Below are 21572 nucleotides of genomic sequence, written 5' to 3'. Positions count from 1 at the left end.
TTTAATTATTTCGTATTTATTTATGTTTCGTATTTATTTATAATACATTATCGTGTTTCTGTTTCAGAGCTGGATCATCTCCTACTTCTCCCGCATCCACGGCTTCCACATCGATCCTGTGTATGTTGACGCCATGCCCATGGCCGCCAGATACGTTCTCCAGAGGGGGAACAATGCGGTGGGACCATACCGTGGATACCTGGACCGCACGATGCACGACGACGTCACCTGGAGGCCGTTCAGCGACTACGCTCAGGTTGTCCCCTTTGACGACATTGCTTTAAATTCAGGCTGGTTGGCATGCGGGACCGGCATCATGGTCCGGTATCTCCCTGAGCGGTGCATGCGTCAGTTCGAATTCGTGCAGCAGATACCCAGGTCACCCTTTGAGGCTGCTCCTGACACAATGACCCGAGTGCAGCTCACTACCATATGGGAGGACTGGCAGCATCATGTGGTACCACAGGAGTACCGTCGCACTCGGGTCACACAGGACTGACACAGTGTGGAGGGATACGTCACATGGTTCTATCGGGTGTCACATCCTCTACTGAGACCTGACGTTCTCGGCGCTCCTAGGCCAGCACACGAGGAGATCCTAGAGAACCAGCAGGCCGAGGATGACCATGCCATTGATCTCATGCCGATCTGCCAGCGGATAGAGATGCTTGGGCGGGACGCATTGGATCGAGGTGTCGTTCATCAGGGTGGTCCAGAGGCAGTCGCCGTGATGGAGATGATCATCACTGATGCGGGCCGTGCGGCGATATACAGGCGGTAGAGGAGGTCCCAGGGAGAGAGGGTTAGGCACACCCAGTAGTGGTCGGGTTTATTTATTTTTTGTTTTCGGATTATATCTTTAGCACACTATTTTTATTTGGATTTGGATCGGCTTGTATATATCACTTTTTTTATCATATTATTTTTTTCTGTTTATATGTCGCTTATTTTATTTCCCGGTTTCCTTTAATTAAAAATACAAGACTGTTAAGAAAAACATAAAAAAAAAACACAGTTTCTGCATAATTCGGAATTTCATTTCCGAAACCCCCCAAAATCTGAACAAAGGTGTTTTCGGAAGTTCATCTCCGAAAACACCCCCCATGAGGTGTTTTCGGAGATGCACTTCCGAATTGTGGAATTTTTTTTTAAAAAAAAATGCTTCGGAAGTTCATTTCCGAAGCAGGGGTAATTTGGGTTTTTCGCTGGGGGTGACCCCCATAGAGAGGTGGCTAAAGAAATTTTCAAATACAATCCAGACGCGTTTAAAAACTAAGGATCACATTAGCAAAGCCTCTGACAACTTAAGGCTGGAATTAATATCTTATTAAATGAAGATAGCGGAAAATCTTTCAGCTTTGAAGTTCACAAGAACGTTAGCTCACTTAAACAACATACTTTTCTTAACTATAAAGACTCAATGTCAGAGTTTGTTTGGTTGAATTGGTGAGAGAAATTTTGATGTAGAGGAAGAAGCTAGACTTTGTTTGGTTGAATTGGTGACAAATTTTAGTGTAGAGGAGGAAGCTAGGGTTTGTAAGAGAAATTTTAATATAGAGAAGAAAAGGCATTTTACTCAGATGTTTGTTTGAAAAAATGAGATATAAATGATTTGAATCTTTTTTTTTTTTTGTTTTTTGTGGTTTTAGGCCTCTTCATATCACAGTTGCGGGAATCGAGCTGTGGTTCTCCCTACCAAGTCCAGCGCCAATCACCACTAACCAACTAACGATTAATAATAACTTTAATTATTTAGTTTACGAGTTTAAACTATTATATTATTACGGGGCTCTATGATACAAACCTTTTTAAAAAAAATCTCTAAAAACGAATCTTAAATTTTATATTAAAAAAAAGGAAATATATTAATATTTTAAAATTTATTTGAAAATAGCAAGGGTATAAGTTTGTTTAAAAAAAATCCATACTGGTGGTATATCATAAAATTGAAGAAAACACGCATAGAATAAAAGTTGCAACCCTTAAGCACTTCTCAGGAGATCCAAAACAAACCATGACTCGACTTGACTAACACTGGCTCAGGGGCTAGTGTTGTATCTTATACTTAATGCCCAATTAATAGCAATCCAAATCAATATAAAATTTGTCAGAAGGTTAACGATAAAAGGTTAATGAACCATCATATATGAGGATCAAATAATGTTGACGTCATCATGATGAGCACACTCCTTTTGAGTAGTTATCTATAAGAATGTTATAGCATCACTGCATCTAATATGAAACTATCCTATGTTGACATCATCACGATGATCTCACCCTTTTTGAGTAGGTATCTATAAGAAAGTTATAACACCACTGAATCTAATATTGAACTGTCCCAGAAGGACAACATATTAAAACAATTAAAAGGAGTAGAATAATGAAATCATACTGAGAATAATCTTCTCACACTTATCCTTTCTTACAATTGTTCAAAGAAAAAAATTACTGGTCCTTAAAACCCTAAAAACTTACTATAAAAACTAATTAAAGGGCCGCATCGGTTACACATTATTTTAACCTTTACATATCATTTATAATCGTAACTAACTTGACATGTGGATTTTTGGAAGTACCCGTTCACTAACGTCAACAAGTACCCTACTATAAAAGTTAATTAAAGGGTCACCTCAAATATCTCTTACATTATTCGGATCTTAAATATCTCTCACTTTTGACTGTCACTAATTTGACATCAAAGTATTTGCAAGTACCCCGGTCACTAACTTTGCATTAGAGTGTTTGCAGATACACATTATTCTAACCTTAATTATCTTTCACTTTCTTAATTTATATACATTTTACTATAAAATAGAAACCAAATGATGTCATGTGGTGAGAAGGTTAGTGACTCGATAAAGATTCAAAAGGTATTGAGGACCTTATCTGTGGGCTTTTATCATGTTGTTACTATTGAAAAATTTGACTGACTTGACCGGAACAAAGTGGGAAGAGCATCAAGTCTCATTACAAGACTTGAGTTAAGATTGAAGTAAAGAATTTCATATAGAATCACAAGCACTCAATTCCAATATAAAGAAGAAGAGAAAGTTGGCGATTTAATAAATAGTAAATGTAAGGAGAAGTATAAAAATAAGAGATCACTCATTGGAGATTTTAACAAGAGCTAAAAGAATCAAGGTGAAGGGTCAAGCAAGAGCAACACTACAAACCACAAGAACTTCAAGAAGAAGGCAAATAATAAAGAAGTGCAGTACTACAACTGCCTAAAATTCGGCCATTATGCAAGAGAGTGTTATGCAACTGAGATTCTGATGATGATTATGAGAAAGGTGAATCACAATTTGTTCATGTTGTTAGTAATGACTCGTATGACATGCTTCTCATGACAATCACATAAGTAGATGAAGACAACGCAAATTTATGGTGTCTCGTCGATACAAGATGCATAAACCACATGGTAGGAAACTAGTCAGAGAAAGATAGTAAACTTCTTGAGCCCAATTTTAGTTGTTCCCTAATATCTTAAATAAAAGACCTACAAAAGAAGAACACTGGGTTGGATGACGAGAACAAAAAAAATTTTAAAGCTTCAAATAATTGAAATTGATGAGTATGCAATGCACAAACACTTGAATTGACTGGAGTAAAGTATAATACCATATTTCGGGAAAACCCTCTAGAGTGAGTTGCAATGGAGAAAGATGTTGAAGTTTTCGTAAAGAGAATCTTTTAATGTAGCTTTGTACCCTGAAGAAACGTCTTAAGGAATTAGAAGAGAAGCACTATCGTGCGAGGGAATATGCAACATCATTGAGAGCATAATTGAACCTAACTCAACAATTATCAATGTAAGCATAATCACTAAAATTTCATCTATTGATTCACTATACAACCATCATCAAATATTTGAAAAAGAGTTAGTTAGTTTAAAACTGGACCTACAACAGGAGTCGATGATTAGGCACAAGTGAAAAGAAACATCAGCATCTTACGAGGTATGTATTGCATCATTGATGTATGAAAAGTATGAGTTGGAAGAAAAACCTGAACTCCGCATCTAGAAAGGTTGTAGAAGTCTTAGATAAATCAACTTACGAGGTATTCACTTTGAAAGAAAAGCATAAATTTGATAAGTGTGTAATTATGATGATACAACCACAAGCGTACGATCACAAGCTTTTCAAAGAATTTCTTGTTTGAATTTAATCAATGTAAGAAATAACCTCATTTCTCAAAACACTCATCAAATATGGAAAAATTTGGATGGGGAAATCCTGGAAGATTTGATAGATAAAGGTTGGAGCCACAACTGCCCAAGCATGCAAGCAACCACCAATCTCCACCAGCACTTCATAGATTTTTGATTCGATAGAATCAAAATATATTGATGGAGTTCTAGGGTAGGTATCATCCATATAAGGGTACAAGTGAACCCTTTGTCGTCAATTATAGACCCATAATAATCATACTTAATGCTTAGCACCACAATACTTATTTACATAAAGAGAAAAGTAAGCTCTAGGAAGGTAACCCACATGTTCACCACTCCACTTCACATTCATGAAATAAAAGCCATAAAAATAGTTGCATCAACAATCACTTAGATGCATCTTAACTTTTTCAACCATTGTCAACAAAAAGGGCAAGGGTTGAGGTTTGGAGAAGAAGAAACACAATCACTACCAATCCCCACCCGATAGTTATCTCTTCCAACAAAAAGAAAAGTCAAAATAGCCTAGTAAAGGAGAGAGAAAAACAAATCAATCATTAATTGATGAATCACATAAGAAACTTAGTAATATAAATTTTGATGAAACTTGAAAATGGAGAATGAAGTCATTTCGAAAGAGAAGAAACCAACAACAAAGAGTGATACTATTTAAAGAAAAAACAACAAATAACGAAGAACAATGAATTAAACGAGAAAGGAATAATAAAGATAACTAATTCCTTCTAGAGATCATGGACGGTTAAATCAAAGCTAAGACATCAACAAACATTAATCACCCGATCACAAGTGTTTAGGAATATAAGATTCTATAGACTAAGAGTTCGTTTGGCCCAACTTTTTTAAGTCTTAAAAGTTACTTTAAAGTTAAAGTTAAAAATAAGAGCTTTTAAAATAAAGTTAAAGTTGTTTGGTTATAATTATTTACATTTTGGTGTCATTTGATCATGACCTCATATATATATATATATATATATATATATATATATATATATATATATATATATATATATATATATATATATATATATATATATATATATATATATATATTAATTATTGTATTAACATATATAATTTAGTGTATAGTATAAGAAATTAATAATATTATTATTGAAAATCATTATACAATAAAAAAAAATATAATATACAAAATGAATAAAAGTTAAAAAATATTAGTATCTACAAAAATGATAATGTAAACAGAAGAAGAAGAAAAATTTATAATTTTAAATGTTATGAACCATAGAAAATATTGAAAAAGTTACAGTTTAGTATACTAGTGTTATTTTTTTAAAGAAAAGTGTCTTCAATGAGATTCGAACCGCGACCACATATTTTAAGCTCCTAAAAAGTTGGTTTCAACTCCTTTTTTACAAGCTCCTTTTATTCAACTTTTTGTCTTTTAAAAAAAGCTACTTTTTTTCATAAGAGCTTTATAAAAAATGTGTTTGGCCCTCCATCTCCTTATAAGGAGAAGAAAAGTAGATAAAAAGTTGGGCCAAACAGTCTCTAAAACTCACAAAAGAGACTAAAAAGTCCAATGCATTCCTCATAATGCAAAGTTCACACATTTTATAGCCTAAATCTCATTTCACTTCCTATACTCACAAACTTGAGTGTTAGAGTATTAGCAATAATCCTATTGGTAGACCAAGACATCAATGCTCCAACGAATAATCGAAATCACTCCAATAATAAACACCTCGAATTTATGTGACATCAAATGTATAAGTTTTATTACACATTTTAATTTAAAAGATTTAATTAATAATAAGCAATTGTCCAAGTGTGTGAATTAATTTTAGCACTCATTTGCAAAAAGTAATATGAAAAAATTGTTTAACTTTTAAAAGAGATAACCCGGCCCAAACGTAAGCCAAGTATAAACGGCATAGTAAGAGGTAAAGCTTGCTCACTAGGGTTTGTATCCATAACCAATACTTCACCGGCGCGCAGTTTGTGTGACAGCCGAAACCAGAAACCATGGGGCGTATGCACAGTAGTGGGTCCGTATCTCTTTTTCCATTCTCATCTCAACCTTGTTCGTTTCTACTGATTTCATCGATTTGATTGATTTTCCTTTTGTTTGATTGCAGTAAGGGTATATCCTCCTCCGCTTTGCCATACAGGCGAACTTCTCCTAGCTGGCTCAAGATCTCTTCACAAGATGTAACCGACTTCCCATTACATTCTCCTAATTCTTCGTATACATTGTAATTTTGATGATTTGATAATGTTCATTTTTTGGATTTGTTTCAGGTTGATGAAAATATTTGCAAGTTTGCTAAGAAGGGTTTGACTCCTTCTCAGATCGGTGTTATTCTCCGTGATTCTCACGGTATTGCTCAGGTCAAGAGTGTTACCGGTAGCAAAATCCTTCGCATTCTCAAAGCTCACGGTATTCCATTCTCTTCAATTTGTGTTGTCTTGGCTTCTCTGCAATTGTTGTAGAATTTAGGGTTTATAGTGAATGAGCTAAAAATTTGGTTTTTTTAGTTGTAGGTACTAAGATTATAATATTATATGTAACACTTGGATTTATAGATTCATTGTTTTGAATGTTTTGTTTTGCAGGACTTGCCCCTGAGATTCCTGAGGATCTATACCATTTGATCAAGAAGGCAGTTTCAATCCGCAAGCATTTGGAGAGGAACAGGAAGGACAAGGACTCTAAGTTCAGGCTCATCCTTGTTGAGAGCAGAATTCATCGCCTTGCTCGCTATTACAAGAAAACTAAGAAGCTTCCCCCTGTGTGGAAATAGTAAGATTTTTACTCATTTTGTTTCCTATGTAGATTATTGTTGTTTGATTTATTCTGCTTATCATATAGATTGAAGTTTTTCTATTTTTGAACAAATGGGAGGAGTTATCCTTGTTTATGTCATTAGCCAAATTTTGATGTTGACCTTTGTGGGTGGATTATTTTACTTGGATCTATTTATTTTGCAATTCATGTTAGGATACACCTAGTATAAGGATTATTTTGATGTTGAGCTTTGTGGGTGAATTTACTTGTATAAGGATTATTTTGAATAGCTGTTAATTAAATATTGTATTGTGGAATGCTTTCAAACTTTGTAAACACTTCTGTTATAGACTCGGGGATGCAATTATGAGGTATGTTTAGGAAAAGGGAAGTAATAATCATAGGATAAAGGAATAGAAAGGAACATGTTTTAAACAATAAGCTTTCGTCCCTTTTGTTTGTATTAGGATTTTTTAAACAAAAAAACTTACTACAGAATTATATTGCAATAAATTTAACTAATGTATTTTGGGTCTAGTAATAGTCTTATTTGAATAGAATGCTTAATATCCTCCCCATGGGTTCTTCTTCCTTCATGTTTTTCACATTTTAATCTTGAGTTCATGCTCTGCCATCTTCAGCTGAATGCAAGCTATTTTTAAAGCTAGTTTAATAGTGTGCCTAGTTAGAAATGGTTTTCAATTAAGTCTTTATTTTTCATTCCAATGTGTTTTTCTACCAAATAAGTATAAATCTGAAGTGATTTTCATTCTGATATTTTACTTTGGTGCTTTCTACATTCTTACCCAAGCACATACTAGTTATATATTGGATTTCTGTTTGTTACCAGGGTTTTGCAATTACTTCAACATTTTTTGTATCATTGTAGCTGTTCTGTTGGATTGTATGTTGATGTATATGTATGATATTGTTTCTCAATAGACTATTACAATGGGTTGCTTGCTTGCATTGTTGTTTCTCTTGTACTTTTGTTTAACTCTGAAAGACTGAATGATACTTTCTAATCTTCTTTTATTCTCTGGGACTTCATGTTTTGCATTCTTGTACATTTGCATTTCTACTATCCTCGAATGGCAACTAATGACTTTTGACATTTGCAGTGAATCAACAACTGCCAGCACTCTAGTTGCTTAGAGATTGTATGGGCTCATGTTTCACGCGTTCCAGTTACATGGTTGCTGGCAATCTGCTGGGACATTTTGATGTTAATCCGGTGTTTAGATGGACCATGCCATTTCTTATTTTGTTGAGAACCTTTGGTTAAGCAGAGATATTATTTTACCTTTAGTGTGTTGTAATTCTTTTTTAAGTAACATGTGAAACTGCTTGAAAGTTATTCAAACAATTTTTGTGTTTCTGCATTCATACTTCTGTTATGTCGTGAAAGTAACAGGAATTTTAATCAAAATCTTGTTAATCCCTTAGTTTGCACTGGGGATGGAGCTTTCTTTTAAACCTTCCTGAAATTAGCATTCAAGTCAGTGAATCACTATCTCCTTTGTTCATTTGTCCTCGGCAATCATTACTCTGTTGACCAAGTGCCTGTTTGTTTAAGTAAATGTGAAAAATACATGTAGTTCTTTAGGCCGCCTCATATACTTCAATCTTTTGGGGTTGGGGGTATGGTTAAGTACTCTGGTGTCCATAATGTCTAACGAAACTGCTCTTATTTGGTTGGCTCAGTAACAAAACTATACACTATTAACAATGTAGTACTACATTCTTCCCAAATCAGACTTAAATGTATATCACTAATTAAAAAGTTCACTATAATTAAAAATTAAAAATAGTAAATAAAAATAGTAATCTAACCCAATAAAAGGTTATTTTTGTAATATAATATGAGACACTTGAATTATTAGAGTTTTTTTTAGAGCATAAGATCGAAGAACTCATTTTGGGTCATTTATGGGAGAAATACTTGCATGGACACGAACCTAAATCTAATTTTTTAGGCACAACCAATGAAAAGAGGGAGAATATAAATTTATTTAAATTTTAATTTCGTTATTGGTTGTGTGTAAGTACAGGTGTTATGGTTATGTCCATATAAGTATTTTCCCATTTATGGACTCCACCAAATTTAATATATTACTTCTTTTTAATTATTTAAACAATTCACCTATATTTTTTAAATATTTATACAACTAATCAAATACTCTAAAATGAATTTCATTTAATACCACAATATACACTAAATTTAATTATATATACTTAACGCATCTCAAATGCAAAACAATGCTCTCTTCATATAATAGATCTTTTTATGTATTCAAGCAACCAAGGGTAGAAGTTGTTTTGGAGAATCACAATATCAAATTACCAAATGTAGACTTTTTGCGGACTCACAGTAGCAATTTACCAAATGTAGTCGTTCTTTTGTAGACTGACAATGGCAAATTACCAAATGCAGGCGTTGTTTCGCAGACTCACGATAGCAAATTACCAAATTTAGATGTTTTGTAGACTCACAAAAGCAAATTACCAAATGTAGGTTCACAATAGCATATAACCAAATGTAGACATTGTTTTGTAGACTCACAATAGCAAATTAGAGAAACTTACTTTCGAGTAAAATAGCTTGTAGGTTTCTTCGAAAACACTCCGATTTTAAAATGACAGATCAATTCTATGAACAAGTGAAAATAGAATATGAAACTAGAAAATTAAAAATGTAACGAAGCTTAAAAATTACTAGCTTTCTTCTCATAACAAAACAACCGTTTGAGAAATTGTTAACTTTACTTGGAAGTTGCAATTTGAAGTTTCTAGTTTTCACGTCAAAATATCATCAATCCGAGGGATGGAGAAGAATAAAACTATACCAAACAAATGTCATGAAACGGTGGGGTGGCGGAGAACAAAACATACACTTACAGATACAGCTTATTCGAGGATCCTAAGAAATAGCTAGTAAGGGTTAAGTTATGGATTTGAATGCATTGATATTCAATCCAAATCCACATAAAAAACCAACAAATCCCTTTGACCCTGGAAGCAAAGATACCATACAGTAGAGAGGAGAAGAGAAACATAAGGAAAAAAGTTGTCATAGAAAGCGGTTAGCACCACTGCATAGTCAATGGCCATTGCCATCTGTTTCAAGAGGTAGGTTTTTTTCCGGGAATAGCCATTTGATAAATTCAGGATGAAAACTCATTCAGACACGAGAAAAACTGTGTGTTTAAATTTTTGACTAAAAGATATGCCTAAAATACATAGCATCCCAAATGACAGCAGTACATGAACTGATACATATTTATATTTACAAATTATCATTCTGAGCTATACATTCATATCCATTTCATAACAAAAATATTCTTTATCTCCCATTATCAACAAGCATGGATAGGTGAAGCAAGTACATAAATAACAGTATGTCTAATGATATACTGCAAAGTTGAATTGTCACCACAGGCTTATACAGAGAGTTGGGGGTAGCTCTGTAGTCTATACAAATACCAGTACTGGCAAACACTCCCAGTCTCTCAAGACACTCAGGCCAGATGTCCATGCAGATGAGTATCTACAAGACTAATCTCCAAGAGGAAAAGTGAAAAATATTATGTTTCTTAAGGAACATTACATGCCGGCAAACAAACTGGTTTAAACCTACAACACGGCATAATGAGTTTGTAGTTTAAACCTAAAACATGATAGGTAAGGTTTAACCATACAAAACCTAAACATAAATTAACCCCAAAGAAGAGCTCTATAGATGCTTTGGGGCTAACCATACTTCCAGAAATTTTTGATCATATAAACAAAAATTCACTTGGTAAGCCCAGGGTTTGACTAATTATTCCAAAATTCATTTGGTAAGCATAGGGTCTAACTAATCATTCCAAAATTCACTTGGTAAGCATAGGGTCTGACTAATCATTTATGCATAAAGTTTTTAATTGCAGCTCACAATCTGCCACAGCACAAGGATTCCAAGGTTCTACATATCAGTGTAACCGCATCACAGTGACAATCTTAGTTCAAAGGTTTTAAATGGCATTGTAAACGCGTCACAACACATTATCATGCAACACAGGGTAACCAGAATTTAAATTTTGCATGGAACATAAAAAGTCAATCAGTGCCTCAATTACTCAATAAAACTGTACAATGGTTAACATAAAAAGTCATACATAGGAAGATTAAAGTCCATCAAATATAAAACTAACGGAAAAATTAAAAGACCGTAATACTATATACTAGTTCTTCCCTCAGTTCCCCAACACAATTGGCACACTGCATCCATATAAGGAAGAGAAACAAGGGAATGTAGAACAGAACAAAAGCAAAACAAAGGAAATCAAATCACCAAGCACTTTTGTTCTTTAAAGGAGAGTAAAAGTCAAGATACCACCTCACAAATTTCTTGAGTCCACTCTCCAAATCAGTAGTAGGCATATAACCAAGCTCCTTTTGCGCCCGGCTTATATTAGCATGAGTAAACTTAACATCACCATTCCTCGGCATCGGCATCACCTTCCTCTTCACCTTCACATTCAAAAGCTTTTCCAATATATTAACAAGCTCCGTAACCGGAACCGGCGAAGTATTACCCAAATTAAAAATCCTATACTGTGCATTCCCCTTCTTCTTCCCATCAACACCAAAACCAGTACTCTTCTTAGCAGTATCCAAAGCCCCTAAACAACCCTTCACAATATCATCAATGTAGGTAAAATCTCTAGCAACACTACCTCCATCCGGCGATTCAAACACAGTAATCTGTTTCCCTTTCAAAATATCCTTAGTGAAAAAGAAATAAGCCATATCAGGTCGACCCCAAGGACCATAAACAGTGAAGAAACGCAAACCAGTAACCGAAAGACCGTAAATATGATTATAAGCATGCGCAATTTCTTCACCAGCTTTCTTCGTAGCCGCATACAAACTCGCTGGTTGATCAGTCCGATCCTTTTCAGAAAACGGAACCTTCGAATTCAACCCGTAAACTGAGCTCGAAGAAGCGTAAACAATCGCAGGTTGAGGCTTGGCAGACTTAGAAGCTTCTAGAAGAGTAACAAAACCTGCAATGTTGCTATGAATATACGAATTAGGGTTTTGCATAGCGTAACGAACCCCAGCTTGAGCAGCAAGATGCATCACGTGCGTGAAAGGAACAACATCAAAGAGCTTATGGAGGAGATAAGCGTCATTGATATCACCTTCAACGACGAAAACCCCGGTGCGTGAGAGTACTTTCTGACGAGCGCGTTTGAGGTTAGGGTCATAATAGCGGTTGAAATTGTCTAACCCGATGACGCCATCTCCGCGTCGTTTGAGAGCGAGGGAGACGTGAGTACCGACGAAACCGGAAGCGCCGGTGACGAGAACAGTGAGAGATGAAGCGGAGGTGCGACGGGCGGATTTGGTGACCCGTTTTTCCCAATCGGGTCCGCCCCATGAGTTACGGGTTTTAAGTGATGAAGGGGAGGGGGAAGGAGGTGAGAGGATGAAGAAGAAAATGATGAGAGCGAGGAAGATTGAAGAGTATAGAGTGAGTTTTGATAATCTGATACGGTGGATGTTGTAAGGTGGGTGGTATTTTTCTGGTTTTAGTTTACCTGGTGTGGAGGGTGAAGTGTTTATGGTGTCCATTTTTATTACATTTGGAAGTTGTTGATTGAGTTGTTGAGGTTTGGAATTGAGGTTTGAGAGAGAAGGAGAGGGATAGGGTGGGGATTTTGTGGATTTTTTTGGAGGGTTTTGACTTAGTATAAGTTTTGTTGACTTAGTTTTGTTTTAGTCTGTATTTGTTTTCGCTTGCTATTGCCGTTTAGAGGTTAGTTATCAACTTATCATGACTGACTTTCGCTTGCTTCTGCCGTTTAGAGATTACTCATGAGTCATGAATGAGACTTTTTGCTTGCTTACCGTCTAAGACATTTTCTAGTGAGACCTATCTCATCAATTTTCTAACTTTTGACATTAATTCATTAAAATTTAAAAAATTACTTTATTTGAATGATGGAATTAATTAAGGGTGTTCAAAACCAAACCAACTCAATAAAAAACTGCAAACCAAACCAAAACCGCAAAAAATCGTATTTGGTTCGGATTAGTTTGGGTCATCTTTTAACAAAACCGCACGGTTCGGTTCGGTTCGCAGTTTGTATTTTATAAACCAAACCAAACCGAATCAAACCGCATTATATTACAACCTAACTTTTACTTAACTCAATTCCAACAAAAACTTAAACCTATTATACCTTAGTCTTATGATTACGAACAATTTTTTCATTCTTACACATATAATTTCAGTTCTGATCTTCTCAAATCTTTAATAACATTATCGCACATTCTTTGTCACATACATCTTCCCTCTTCTTCTATAATCTGTACTCTCTTATATTCTTTCTTTTTCACTTTCTCATTTTTATGTAAATGTTCCGTATTTCAGTTTTATTTTTATCGTACATCTTCTATAATCTCTCAACTTTTTTTTCACCTTCACTAATCTCTCGTCTCTTCTATTTTTTTGTTTCATTATAATAATTTTTATATTGTTTTATGCTATTATTTTATGTTTAATATTCCACTTTTGGCTAATTTAATTTTTACATATTAAATAGAAAATTGTTGTCAAAATATGACAAGTTTTGTTGTTATTTGATAGTGTATGAATGTCTAAATACAAAATTATGTTGTCATCTATATGTGTATATATGACTCAATAAAATATTTGTAAAAAACTGAACCAACCGAACCGAACCAAACCGCATTAGTTTGGTTTGATTTGGTTCAGATTTTTTTTAAAAGCCAATCGAACCAAACCAAACCGGACGATTTTTTCTCTTGTGGTTCAGATGATTTTTTTCGTCTAAACCGCCCAAACTACACCGCAAACACCCCTAGAACTAATAGAGTCGTAAACACTACTTACAAAAAGTAAAATAAATGTGATAATTCTTAATAAGGTATGTCAAAAGCTTTAAAATTGTTAGGATACTAAGAGTTATCTTACAAGATGTAAAGAACTAATGCATGTGTGTATTTTTTGGTGTTATTGATTCCTCATCTCAATATGGTGATAATTATGTCTTTATAGTCATTGGGTCTGAATCGAGTCTCATATAATTTAGCAACCACTTTAAACATGAGCGGTTGATTCCTTGAAATCTAGGATGTCTGATTAAGTCTCACGACTTCCAATGTAAAGTCTGTTGACCTAGTATACGTTCTACACATGATCGAGCATTATGGAAGGGAAAACCAGAGACTCAGGCGACACATCTAGAAAAAGGATGCTCAAATCAAAGGGGAATCGCTCGAACTATTGCAAGGGCAATTTAGGAATGACAAAGGGCCAAGAGTGTGCCCCTCTGCCCGCCCCTAAGGTCTCTCTAAATTTTATCGCTACACATTCCCTCAAACACGAGAGCTCGTAGAGATCGAAATATGTTTAACCTCTGACTCATCTTTTGACTTTCGTGAAGAGTTTTTTTGAGGCTTTGCTCCTGCCCTTAGGTCTTTAATGACACTTATAGGAGAGAATTAATTGAGTCCCTCAGACGATACCTAGTTGAGACCCCTAAGCGAGACTTAGATGAGTCACTTAGGCACCTTTGAAAGTGTTTGTCTTAGTCAGACTCACTCTTTCCCTTTTTTCATACACAGGCCAATCAGACCCTTCTCTTAGTCAACATTGTTTCTATGCTCACCAGAGTCAAAATTGGGAAGTCCAAACCCAAAGCCTTTCTATTTCACTATGAACCAACTACTACAAAGCAAGCGCTGGCTCAACTTGAGTGGTTCTGAGCCATAAAAATTGAGTATGACTCACTTATCAAGAATGAAACTTGGTTCCTTACCGCACTACCGCAACATAGAAAGCCCATTGGATGTAAGTGAATTTTTAAAGTCAATGAAAACTCATATGGGAGCATCTACTAGAGGTGTGCATGGTTGGTTATTTTTAGAAACCAAACCATAACCATTTTCAAATCATTTAAATGATTTGGATTTATAACCATAACCATATTTTTATCAAAACTGGTTATAAATTTGGTTATGATTATATAACCAGTTTTTTTTTTTAAAAAAAAAAATTCAATTTTAAAAATATTTTTATTTTAAAAATTAAAAAATTTATTATGGAATTAAAATATTTGGATTAATTTTGAATTTTGGATAATAACTGAATTATAACCGAATCCAAAAATAACTTAACCGAATTAATAACCATTTAATTATATCCAGATTATATAAATGGATAACCAAACCATAATAACTAAACTGATTAATAACTATTTAATTATATCTTAATATTTAAAACGTATTTGGATTTGAGCCTCACAACCGAATATTTTACACACCCCTAGCATCAACAAATACAAGGCATAATTAGTGGAAAAACTATTCCATCAACAACATAACTTTGATATTCTTGAAACATTCTCACATGTGTTTAAGCTAATTACAATTCAAATTATTACGACTCTAGCCATCACCTATACGTGCGAAGTGCAACAAATAGATATCAACAATGCATTCTTGAATGAGGATCTTCAGGAGAGGAGGTGTATATGCAACAACTCCCAGGGTTTCTCGACACAGACTCCATCTTGGTATGTAAACTAAAGAAAATGTGATAATTCAATTTTCATCTACAACCATCAAAATGTCACAATGTATGCACATGTGTATGTTGATGACATACTTCTCATAGGATCATGTTATGCCTTGCTTCACAAGCTTATTACCAAGTTACATAGAAGTTTACTCTAAAGAACTTATTCCCCAATATATTCTAGGTATTGAAGTCCATCACCAAGAAAATAGATCTATAATACTTGTAAAAACAAAGTACATTAGAGATTTATTGTCCAAGATCAATATGACTAAAGAAAATGGTGTGAGTACATATATGTTCAGCTCCATCATACTAAGCAAGCATGGTGATGAAAAATTATTAGATCCCTTTCTTAACGGATCCACAGTGGAAGCCCTATAATATGTCACTTTCACATGTCCAAATATTGTGTTTTGCATCAACAAAGTTTGTTAATATATGACTGATCCGCTGGAGTCACATTGGGTACCAGTGATTTCTGACAAACAACCGCCAGTCCTTCAAAGGCGTAAACTTTGGTAACTCACAGGATCGACTAGATTGATCCTAGGACATGTGTCTCGAGGGTTCGTATCTGTGTGATTTGAGTCATGATTGTTGATATTTCTGGATTATGAATATTATCAAGATCTTTCAACCAATATTAACTTTTAATGATCTATTAACAATCACTCTAAGAGCTCGTTTGACCCAACTTTTTATCTACTTTTCTTCTCCTTATAAGGAGATGGAGGGCCAAACACATTTTTCATAAAGCTCTTATTAAAAAAAGTAGCTTTTTTTTAAAGACAAAAAATTGAATAAAAGGAGCTTGTAAAAAAAGCGTTGAAATCAACTTTTTCGGAGCTTAAAATATGTGGTCGCGGTTCGAGTCCCAGCGAAAGCACTTTTCTTTAAAAAAAATGGCGCTAACGTAGTAGACGGAAATTTTTCAATTTTTTCTACAGTTCATAACATCTAGAGTTATGTTTTTTTCTTCTTCTTGTGTTTACATCATCATTTTTGTAGATACTAGTATTATCCAACTTTTTATTCGTTTTATATATTATATCTTATTTTATTGTATAATAATTTTCAATAATAATATTATGAATTTCTTCTACTATACACTAACTTATAGATGTTAATATAACAATTAAATAATACGCATTATATATATATATATATATATATATATATATATATATATATATATATATATATATATATATATATATATATATATATATATATATATATATAATGCGTATTAAAAATAACTTTTAAAAAATAATCATAACCAAACAACTTTAACTTTATTTTAAAAGCTCTTATTTTTAACTGTAACTTTAAAGTAATTTTTAAGACTTAAAAAAGTTGGGCCAAACGAGCTCTAAGTACAACTTAAAAATCAACGAAATAAATGACAGAAATGTAAATAAACTGCATGTAAAAGACTTTAACTTAAATTGTAGTAAGTAAGTAAATAACTTGAAAGAAATAAACTTGTAAGCGTAAAGAAAGTAAAACAACGACTCTTGAATGATAAAATTGAACTTATATTGCATAAGTAAAACGAAGAGTAAAATGTGTGGTGTTCGAATTAATATACAGTCATTCACAAAAGTTACTCGAAGTACCAACGTTAGAGAAAAGAGAAGTGGTAAAACGTATGTTAAGATACTGAAGCGACACTATAACTCACGGGCTTAACTTAACACTGACTAACTTTATGCAAAGATTCTCATTATGAGTTTACAGTGGCTCGGATTGAGCCAATGATTCGGATAATAAACATTCAACTTCTGGCCCGTGTGTTTATTTTAGACCAAATCTCGTTGCATGGAGCTCCAAGAAGCAGTCGCTTGTAGCACATTCTAGCACAGAGGCGGAGTACCAGGCCTTGGCACATACAACTTCTGAAGTTTTATGGATCGAAACTTTGCTTAATGAGCTACAGATCTAGTACTTACCACTAACGCTTCTGTGCGACAATATAAGTGCAGTGATGTTATCTCACAACACGGTCTTACATGCACGCACAAACATATTGAATTGGACATCTATTTTGTTTGTGAAAGAGTTGTTGCATAAAAGCCGCACATACAACATGTCCTGGCTCATGCATAAATAGTAGACATTCTTACAAAATCTCTTTCTACTAATCTCGTTGTTGCGACAAACTTAGGGCCTGTTTGTTTCAGCTTTAAAAAAATGGATTTTTTCTTTGTATATTTGAAAATAGATTTTTCAAAACCGTTTTTCAAAATATTACAAGTTTTTTTATATTCGTTTTTTCTAAAATGAAACACTAATTTTGACATCCTAGAACATAAATATAGATTATTGAAGACCAAACTTAGTTAAAATCGCAATTTTTTCACAAAATTGTATTTCAAAAATGATTTTTATGAAAATCTATTTGAAATAGCTTCAAAGTTAAGTGATTTTTTGGAATTTTGATATCCAATTTTTTTTCCATAAATAGATAAAATACCTAAAATCACATTTTAAGAATAACTATTCAAACAAAATTTTTATTTAAAGTTTTTATAAAAAAAATTTTTGCAAATTTTTTTTTCATTAAATTTTGTAACACTATAAAAATTATTTAAAAAAAAAAAACCAAAACAAACGGACTCTTAATATTACTTCCACAATGAGTGTATTAAAGAGTAGAGATTAAAAAAAAAATCAAAACAAACGGAATCTTAATATTACTTCCACAATGAGTGTATTAAAGAGTAGAGATTAGTTATGCAAGTAAAGAGTTAGTTATGGTAGTTCTAACTTTGTAACTAATTACTTCAAGGTTACACACCACAGTTCTATATAAGTGAAAATATAGCTTCACTATAGCTTCAATGAGAATAATATACAAAAGTAAGAAGAGCTTGCTACCTATTCTCTTCACCATGAATGCTTAAGCTCATCTCACCAGCCATTCATATTCATCAAACAGTACCAGAGACAAACAACAATCTTATTGAATACACAAAATATAACAACAATAATGAAAATTAAAAAACACAGTATTTTTAAAATATGAAAATATGTATTACAACATTTATAATTTATAGAAGTTTTGGTATTAAGTAAACTAATATTTTTTCTCTGTAAAAACACAATGACTATTTACTGGCTCCCACAAAATAAACTTTCTTGATCCATCAATGCCTTTCTTTTTAACGAAACAACACAAATGCCCAAATAAATACTATGTAGCCAACTCTAGTTAAAGCAACATTGTTTGCTCCTCCTTCATCTCCTCGAGTTACTGACATATAGGTAAAAAAAAAACCAATATTATTAATGATTTTATCACATAAATATTACTCATCTTATAATTTTGAATACAATAAATTTTAACATAAACTAAAAATCTGAAATTAAAAGGTTTTTACCTGGGGGTTGCGCCGACAACATAGGAAGAGTTGGAGAAGATGCTGAAATAAAATTTCAGGATATAAATGCATTAATCCAATTGTGTTTTCATTTGAATAAACATTAATACTTATTAAACATAGTGTGTGTTTTCATTTGACATACCTTTGCATGTGGTATCGAATTCGACACCACACAAGTGTATAACTCGAAAAACCTGAGAAATTTTAAACCCAAAAGTTTCAAACAAGCCAGGAGTTAAAACAATTTGACAGAAACATGTCTTTTGTGTTTCGTATAGATCCTTAATAGGATCGCAGCATATGTCTGGTGGGTTACTTGAGTTAACGTACGCAATGCATGGTAATACTTGATTACCGCAACTTGGAAGCACTTGTGCGTCTACTAAACTAATCACTACACTCATGCTAATTATGATTAACACCATAATAATGCACATTCTCCTATTATTCATTTTGTTATAATTCATCATTGAACAGCAAAACATTAACATATATATAGTTGCCATTGCATCACTCGAAAGGTTTATTTGATGGAGTTGAGATTCTTTGATTTTGTTTGGTCTACTAAATATTCTTGTTTTGTCTTTATCTATCTAGTCAATCTTTTCTGTTTCTAATGCTTATCTATCAAATCTCAACCACTCTTCAATTAATCTCCATTTTCTTTTGAGAGAGAAAAGAGAAGAGTCTTTTCGAGTTGTTTTAAGAACGAAGTGTTTTATTTATAATTATATTGGTTTATTGGACCTTGTTAAGGAGTACTCAAGGATACTTTTTAAGCATTTTAAATAAAAAAATATTTTATAGAAAAATTAATAATTATAATTTCTAAAATATTATATATATATATATATATATATATATATATATATATATATATATATATTAAGAAAAACTTGCTAGTTTAAGGCCTAAAAACAATAGTTAGTATTTCTCTTATTTATTTCAAATTTAAGTAACAATTGTAAGAAGAAAATAAGACATTAGGAGGAAACACATCGGCTCTTCTTCATTTTTAGGAATTCCATCCTCTTACATACTCTAAAATTTCATTTTTATAAACTATATATAATTAAACATATAATTTTCATTTTCTAAAAAACATATAATTAAACAAAATATTTTGAAATTGAATTAAATTATTAAAAATTCATAAAATTTGTATTTAAGTTTTAAATTTAATTTAATTTTTAAAATATAATAATTTATTTTTTTAGAATCAAAATTAATTATAAGTCATCAAATAAATAATAATAAAAAATATATAGTATGGAATTAATTATTGTAAATGTAACTTTGAAACATCATCAAATGGATTGAGTAACATCATTAAAATTTGGTCTTAGATTACAAGATGAACTAAAATCCAAAAAAAAAAAAAAAGAATAGAGAGACCAATAAATCAAATTTTGAAATAAAGGATCTAAATTTTAAAAAAATTAAAATAGAGAGATTAACATCGCATTTAAATCAAATATTAGAAGAAAAATAATAAATGTCAGTTGACATGAAATTGAAGAAAACATTGATATCATTTAGAGAAATCAAATTAAATTTTATTTCTTTGATTATAAATTTTTTTTTGAACGAATTGAAATTTTGTTTGGAGAAATCAAGTTTGAAAATTTGTAAAATCAAGTTGTTATGCTGGAGACTCTTTCTGAACAGACTTCCAACTAGATTTCAACTTCACAAAAGAGATATAATTCATAATGCTTATGCCAAAGTTTGTGTCTTCTACTTCAGACAAGAGAAAAAACTCTCCCATAAGTTGTTCCACTGCCTTATTTATGTTAAAATCTGATAGAGAGTTTTTACTTGGCTTGACACTAAAATGATTGATGAAGAATGCAACATATTATTGGGGTTGGTTGAAAATATACATGTTGAAGAAGTTTCATATTGTTTAGTTTTGTGAAAGAAGAGGGAGTCTAAGACTATATATAAGATTCAAGTTTTTCTAAGTTCCATATCGCTTAATTTTGTGAAAGAAAGGGAAGTCAAACTATATATATATATATATATATATATATATATATATATATATATATATATATATATATATATATATATATATATATATATATAATTCAAGTTCTTCGTTACAAGATGTACCAGTCAAAAGACTGCACCATTTTGTTCCCATCTGTGAGATATTGGATCGAACTCTAGTATGGTCGAAGGGTAGCTTCTTGGTTCGACAGGATTAAGCATGAAGTCGAAGGTTGTTCACATGCTGGTGTCGAAGATGCTAGGGTTGTTAGCATGTTAAATTAGGTTTAGTGTTTAAACCCTAATTTGTTAAGTTAGCTTGCACTACAAGAAAACTGCGTTATAGCGTCGGCCAAAAGCCCTCTCTAAATGGGGAAAAGCCGACGCTACTACGTGTTAGCGTCGGTTTCACGTCGGTGTCGGGGCGGACGCCCTAAACATGGAAGCAAAGCATACCGGCGGGCCGACGCTAACGCTAGCGTCGGTTTTCAAAGACGCTAAACTCCACACTACATTATAGCGTCGGCTTTGGTGAACGCTACATATCTTTAATATATTGTGTTTGTAGCGTCGGTTATTATAGACGCTAATGTTGGGGAAATTAGGTAGCGTCGGCCCTGGTGAACGCTACATATCTTTAATATATTGCATTTGTAGCGT

At 33.0% G+C, this 21572-nt stretch overlaps 3 protein-coding genes across 3 annotated transcripts; 1 reads left to right on the top strand and 2 right to left on the bottom strand.

Moving 5' to 3' along the window:
• Positions 1-6045: 6045 nt before the first annotated feature.
• On the top strand, positions 6046-8327 carry LOC131652398 (small ribosomal subunit protein uS15-like). The gene is made up of 5 exons (XM_058922246.1): positions 6046-6201; positions 6292-6364; positions 6455-6593; positions 6770-6956; positions 8063-8327. Exons 1-5 carry the CDS (start codon positions 6179-6181, stop codon positions 8094-8096), a joined length of 456 nt encoding a protein of 151 aa, XP_058778229.1. The 5' UTR covers positions 6046-6178; the 3' UTR covers positions 8097-8327.
• A 2705-nt stretch (positions 8328-11032) lies between these two features.
• Positions 11033-12724, bottom strand: LOC131652397 (UDP-glucuronate 4-epimerase 5-like). Its single transcript, XM_058922245.1, has one exon. It carries the CDS (start codon positions 12558-12560, stop codon positions 11271-11273), a length of 1290 nt encoding a protein of 429 aa, XP_058778228.1. The 5' UTR covers positions 12561-12724; the 3' UTR covers positions 11033-11270.
• Positions 12725-18601: 5877 nt separating this feature from the next.
• Positions 18602-19393, bottom strand: LOC131647006 (non-specific lipid transfer protein GPI-anchored 7-like). The gene is made up of 3 exons (XM_058916921.1): positions 19063-19393; positions 18918-18959; positions 18602-18790 (listed from the first exon to the last, which is right to left on the bottom strand). The coding sequence occupies exons 1-3, from the start codon at positions 19388-19390 to the stop codon at positions 18699-18701; spliced, it is 462 nt and encodes a 153-aa protein (XP_058772904.1). The 5' UTR covers positions 19391-19393; the 3' UTR covers positions 18602-18698.
• Positions 19394-21572: the final 2179 nt, after the last annotated feature.

The sequence above is a fragment of the Vicia villosa genome, linkage group LG2 (genome assembly GCF_029867415.1).
Source record: "Vicia villosa cultivar HV-30 ecotype Madison, WI linkage group LG2, Vvil1.0, whole genome shotgun sequence".
Classification (NCBI taxonomy): domain Eukaryota; kingdom Viridiplantae; phylum Streptophyta; class Magnoliopsida; order Fabales; family Fabaceae; genus Vicia; species Vicia villosa.
Note: the sequence above shows the minus strand (reverse complement) of the source record. Positions and strands in the feature narration are given on the sequence as shown.

What these genes read in the sequence shown, in the direction of transcription:
- LOC131652398 (XM_058922246.1), top strand. Translation starts at nt 6,179, where the DNA reads ATGGGGCGTATGCACAGTAGTGG. An exon ending in GGGCGTATGCACAGTAGTGG is followed by an intron (nt 6,202 to 6,291) that starts GTCCGTATCTCT and finishes GTTTGATTGCAG; the next exon opens with TAAGGGTATATCCTCCTCCG. An exon ending in TCGCATTCTCAAAGCTCACG is followed by an intron (nt 6,594 to 6,769) that starts GTATTCCATTCT and finishes TTTGTTTTGCAG; the next exon opens with GACTTGCCCCTGAGATTCCT.
- LOC131652397 (XM_058922245.1), bottom strand. Translation starts at nt 12,560, where the DNA reads ATGGACACCATAAACACTTCACCCTCCACACCAGGTAAACTAAAACCA.
- LOC131647006 (XM_058916921.1), bottom strand. Translation starts at nt 19,390, where the DNA reads ATGATGAATTATAACAAAATGAATAATAGGAGAATGTGCATTATTATG. An exon ending in ATTCGATACCACATGCAAAG is followed by an intron (nt 18,960 to 19,062) that starts GTATGTCAAATG and finishes ATTTTATTTCAG; the next exon opens with CATCTTCTCCAACTCTTCCT. An exon ending in GTTGTCGGCGCAACCCCCAG is followed by an intron (nt 18,791 to 18,917) that starts GTAAAAACCTTT and finishes CCTATATGTCAG; the next exon opens with TAACTCGAGGAGATGAAGGA.